This window comes from Musca autumnalis, unplaced genomic scaffold (genome assembly GCF_047663935.1).
Source record: "Musca autumnalis isolate F117 unplaced genomic scaffold, ASM4766393v1 scaffold_3, whole genome shotgun sequence".
In the NCBI taxonomy this organism is placed as follows: domain Eukaryota; kingdom Metazoa; phylum Arthropoda; class Insecta; order Diptera; family Muscidae; genus Musca; species Musca autumnalis.
In genome coordinates, this window is record NW_027411866.1 from 107,099,381 (window position 1) to 107,105,433 (window position 6,053).

Below are 6,053 nucleotides of genomic sequence, written 5' to 3' on the forward strand. Positions count from 1 at the left end.
ACAAAAACATATGGAACTTAGAGCTTCACTTTTTATATGTTAAAAGTGCCATATAGTGTAAAAACATTTCTTTAGCTAGGCTCCAGAATATTCTTGTTGGTAAAGTGTTCCAAAAATAGCAAAAGTTCTTCCCAAACTTACGACAGTGAAAAATGTCTTTCACTTATTTTCTACTTGACAAGTTTGGCTAATCTGACATCGTGATTGCTGGTATCCGATTTGCAGATAAATGTCAGCAGAATTTTTACAAAAATTGTAATTTTTACATTCCCATACTTTTGGAACAAATTTAAATTAATATCAATATTTGATAAATTGTTCATTCGTAAGTTTTGCTAAAAAAAAATCAACAATTTTATTTTGCCACGCGAATACACATTTTTTGTCCTTGTTTTCAATTTTAAGATATAGTGTTACAGCAGAAGTTTTTTGTTGGAACAATTCAGCGATACATCTACCTACCTTATAATTGCATAATGACAAAAACAGTACAAAATGTCAACCCTGCTTTTGACAGATTAGGCCATAAAAAGAAAAAAATTGTAATCAGCTGTGAGCTGTGGCCTACCTTTACTTTATTCTACCATGTGTACAACATTCGCAGGTAGAAAATTTGACATCTCATACGACATTGATAGATGGTGTAAACAACCCTTTACTTGTTTGTTTTCGCAATGTTGCGTGTGGAACGCTTTTCGCTTGATTCGATTTTGTAGAACAGACGTGTCAAAACTAGGGAGGAGATTTGTTGGCACATCTTTTTGTTTTGCATGTAAATTTTGGAAAACAACTAAATACAAATTGTATAGAAAAAGTGCAATAAAAAGGGATATTAAATCCGTGTCTAAATGGATTTCTTAAAAAGTGGATTTAAAACTGTGCTTGGTGCTACAGAACCAGGTCAACCGCCGAGTGCTGCAGAAACCGTTGAAAAACTTGTCGACAGAGCTTCTTCATCCACTTTGTTGGAAGATCGTCGTGATGCATGTCGTGCTCTCAAGGCCCTTTCACGAAAATATCGTATTGAAGTGGGTGCTCAGGGTATGCCTGCTTTAATACAAGTTCTTCAAAATGACTGCCAAGACTGTGAAATTATCTCCTACGCCTTGGACACGCTATGTAATATTGTGGCCACGGAAGAGTTCGACGAAGAAGCCGACAATCCCACAGTCTCGGTAAATGTGGGAGAACAATTTACGGAAATGTTCATTAAAAATCCGGAACATGTTTCATGTGTCATGAACTATTTGGAAGAGTATGATTTTAGAGTACGTCGGGCAGCCATCCAATTGCTGACGACATTAATACAGAATAAAACGCGTGATTTACAAGAACACATATTGGTAAGTCCAATGGGAGTATCAAAACTTATGGATCTATTGTCAGATAGTCGTGAAGTTATACGTAACGATGCTCTACTGTTGTTGATACAATTGACCAAGGGCAATTCTAACATCCAGAAGATAGTGGCATTTGAAAACGCATTTGATAAGATATTCGATATAATACGAGATGAAGGATGTGCCGATGGTGGCATTGTGGTGGAAGATTGTTTAATATTGTTACTGAATCTCTTGAAAAATAATTCCAGTAATCAACAATTCTTCAAGGAAGGCTCTTATATACAACGTTTGGCACCAATGTTTGAACTGTCTGGCAGTGAAGGAGGTGTTGGAGAAGAACAAGGATGGGCACCGCAGAAAATGTCAAATGTCCATTGTATGTTGCAAGTCGTAAGGTCGTTGGTCACACCCAGCAATCAACAACAAGTAGTGTCGTCATGTCAAAAAGCCATGAAACAGTCAAAACTTCTGGAAGCCCTTTGTGAAATATTAATGGGAAGTGGTGTACCAGCCGACATCCTAACAGAGACAATAAATGCTGTGGCAGAGGTGGCCCGTGGAGATCCAGATAACCAAGAGTTGTTAAGTAAAGTAATGGCACCTAGTACTCCACCAAGACCGGTGATTGTGGTTCTGCTGATGTCAATGATTAACGAAAAGCAAATGTTGGCTTTACGTTGCTCCGTGCTCTATTCATTCCAGTGCTATTTGTATCGAAATCCGGCAGGACAGCAGGCTGTAGTCTCCACATTATTGCCATCTTCAGCGGCTGATGTTTCGAGCCTCTCTACCGGACAATTGTTATGTACGGGCTTATTCTCTACCGATGCTTTGGCCAACTGGTTTTCAGCGGTAGCACTAATGCATACCTTAGTCGATAATACCAATCAAAAGGAAGAACTTTTAAGAGTTTTGCTTGCAACTTCTGCTGGTGGTCACAAACCCATAACACTAATGGAACAATGTACCAATTTGTTGCAACAAGAATCATACAAACTACAAAGTAAGGTTGGCCTTCTTATGCTGTTGAGCATGTGGGTGGCCCACTGTCCCACAGCTGTGAAAACATTATTGCAGACTCAAGGTACCATGGGCTATTTGACGGCCCAAATTAGTGGCAATGAACATGACGAAAATGAATATTTGGTACAAGGTCTGTGTGCTTTTCTTATGGGCCTTTGCATACAGTTCAATGACAACTCCCTGGCAGGACAAAAACGTGATGATATCTCTCAGCTCATTATCAAACGTATCGGCCAGGAAAATTTCTGCAACAAACTTAACGATGTCTCAAGGCATGAGGCCTATAGCCGGGCCTGTAAACAGCCACAAATAAGGGCGAAATCCGCCATAGAATTACTTTTGGACTATGAATATTGTAAATTGTTTAAAGGTCTGGAAGCTTTAGTTGTCAAAATGGTAACAGGATTTGATGTGAATGGCATTGAATTAACAGAGTTAACGCTAAGTTCAGAAGCATCAGCATTGGTGGCTCAATATAAGGGCATTATTCGGGGTTTAGATACACAAATTACATCACTACAAGAAACTGTAAAGCAGCTGGAAAGCAAAAACACTGAACAAGAAAAAAAGTTGTCGGAACTACAATCCCTAAATCATCAACTTACCGATCAAAACACTTTACTAAAAGCCCAGCTGGGTGCACGAAAAAATAATGACTCCACCTCGACCAATTCCTCAACACCCAACAACGACAATAATTCCTCCTCACCCACCAATCATGCCACATTGGAAGCCTTAAATGCAGCCCAGTTTCAAACAAATCTTTATTATACAGAAAATTTACGTTTACAACAGGAATTGGAAAACTTACGTAAACGTTTGCAGGAAGCAACAGTATCGGCTAATACAGCCAATGACAACTATCGGAAATTACAAAAAGATCAGGAAGATCTTTTGGAATTGCTGACCGATCAAGAGAATAAGATTCAACGTTATGAACAACAAATGCGGGCAGCCGGTCTACCCGTTGAGGAAGATGAGGATGATGAAGCCGAGCCGAATGGTGACAATAGTAATAGCGATGAAAATGTCATTTCTAATCCATCAAGTTCTCTAACAAATTCCATAGAAAATGCAAGTCCTCAGCATACAATAACGCAGAATATTTAAAATAACCAACTTAGGGAAATATGATGACCAAGGCACGAACCTTAAAGGTGTGCCGTTTTGAGAAAAAAGTGAAAAATCTGTCGTATGCTCGTTCTCTCCTCTCCTAAACGAACGGTTAGTGTATGACGCATACATACATTTGTTTGTAGCTAACATTGCCAATTTATATAGTTTTTATTCCATACACTTACCTATAATGCAATTACCCCAATCCATGTTAATGACGAAAACGACTAAAAATATATTCTATTCTTTAAGATACCTGTATGTTAATCTAATGTTAAAAATGATTTGTATTTAATTTCTACAAACAAAAGAAAACGAAAATACATATATGTTTTGTGAAAAATTAAAATTGGAATTGTTATCGTCTGCTCTGTCGGAAAAGGTCGTAAGTCCACTTTTTTTGGAAATCGCGTTTTTGTTACAGGATGATAGTACAAGTCAAAACACGTCGTATGATACAAAGAAAATGGTAGTATGTCGCGTTTTTCTATACGTTTTGCCCTTGTCGGAAAAGGTCGTAAGTCCACAAAACGTACAAATTTTAGTACGAAAAGGTCGTAAGTCCACAGGAAAATGTATACTTTAAAAGAATACTACAGCTAATGTAATTCAGATATTATGCTTAACGTCATCCATGGTTGGGGTACAATGTAAAGAACTAGCCTACACCTTTAGATGATAATCGGATGATATTTGGCGGAGCCTGTGGACCAAACTTTTGAACAAAAATGTGATAATTTCTATATTGCAACGAAAATTTACATTAGAAATATATTTTCCCCTATAAGCGAACTGATTATGAAAGATGGACTTCTGGCCTTTTCATTGATACAAATTGGGATGCTGTATGTGTTCAAATACCTCATGTATTGAAAAATTGGTAAAAAAAATCAAAATTTTTACTGTTTTTTTACTTAACTTTATCAACGGGTAATTTGTGGTTTCTCTAGGGACATTTATTCACATAACGAGATTAGTTTGTATTCTAAATTCAATAAATTAATACCTTCTAACGGACGGGTAACTGCAATGTTTATATTATTAAATGATTCTAAAATAATAATTGATTGAAATGTTATTAAACTAAGAAGACATCATGGTTTTTGCTAACAAAGAGCAGTATGAATTTGGAATGGAATTAGACGATGGTGTCATGGGTCTAGTTCCCTATGGTTTTCACGGTGATTCTGAAAGCTCTGATGATAAACTTCCTAAACGCAAGAAGACATTACTTGCTGAAGATTCTACATGGTTTGGAGACAAAAACAAAAGATGCAGCGAGTTGGGGCAGAAATACGTGGGAAGACAAAAAAGGACACTATTTGGGATTACAATGTAGCTAAGAAACCACGTACATTAACGGAATTAATCATGCAATTTAATTGAAGGAAAAGGTCGAAAGGCAAATATACCTTTTCTTATGTCAATTAAATTTTTTTTGCATCGCAAATTAGTTGGGATATGCAAGTGAATATCAATAACAAGTAAGAACGTTGTTAAATTCGGCCAGGCCGAACTTGTTATACCCTCCACCATGATTTGTATTGAATTTTAGTTCAATTAGTTTCCTTTCGTTTATGAAGTATAATAAATACCGAATTTCAGCAATTTCGGTAAAACAATGTGGCTAACCTTCAAAATACCGAATTTCGGGAGGCACCGTTCTATGGGGCTATATGAAGGCGTGGAACTATATAGATAAATTTATGGGAGAAATTTTTATACCCGAAACGAAGAATAAATACCAAATTTCAGCCATTTCGGAGGAATATTGAGGCCACACCTTCAAAATACCGGAGATCGGGAGGTACTGTTCTATGGGGGCTATATGAAGGCGCCAATACCAAACATCCTAGAAGTAATAGAAACTTCTATACCAAATCACGAAGATCTATCTTAATTTCCAAAGACGGACAGACGGTCATGGTTATACCGACTTAGAATTTTACTCTGGTCGGGTCATATTGCTTAAATATGTACCCAGGATTGGGGAAACGGAATCGTTCGTAAGTTTTATATATAGGGCATTTGAAAAATAGGGCACAGGTGTAACCCGCTCCTCCGAAATTTAACAAAATATATAGCCAAGGGACATCCCTGTGCATAATCTGAAAATTACATGGAGTAAGTACTTAGGGTCGGAGATTCAACAACCGTTGCCTAGCAAATTAATTTTCTGACAGATACTTTCATAACTTTTGCAAAAAAGCGTTTTTTAAAAAATAGGACCTGTCCCCGCCCCTTCCGAATTTCAAAAAAAAAATATGAAATTTTCAAAAAGAATCGGTTCGTTTTTTATCTATGCGGAACATACACACATTGTCTTTTATATATAAGATTTAACACTAAAGTTTTGGTCCATTAAACCCGCTAATAATTATCTCATCACCATGTTAAATTGCAAGCTTACTATTTGTCTTAAACTCAAATCATTCTTTAAATTTCGCTTCGATCGGAATATTACTACGATCTACAGAACAGCTACAAAGTCGGGTAGAAATTGTGGGCTTGGTCCATTTCACACCTTTCGATCATAACCAACATCTAATGGGGTCACTTCTGGTCGGAACC

The 6,053-nt window shown here is 37.0% G+C and overlaps 1 protein-coding gene across 1 annotated transcript; it reads left to right on the plus strand.

Moving 5' to 3' along the window:
* The first annotated feature begins 667 nt into the window (after positions 1-667).
* On the plus strand, positions 668-3,831 carry p115 (General vesicular transport factor p115). Its single transcript, XM_073973505.1, has one exon. The coding sequence runs from the start codon at positions 849-851 to the stop codon at positions 3,474-3,476; it is 2,628 nt and encodes an 875-aa protein (XP_073829606.1). The 5' UTR covers positions 668-848; the 3' UTR covers positions 3,477-3,831.
* The last annotated feature ends 2,222 nt before the right edge of the window (positions 3,832-6,053 follow it).

Excerpts from the sequence above, each read along its gene's own strand:
- p115 (XM_073973505.1), top strand. The coding sequence starts at position 849 with ATGGATTTCTTAAAAAGTGGATTTAAAACTGTGCTTGGTGCTACAGAA.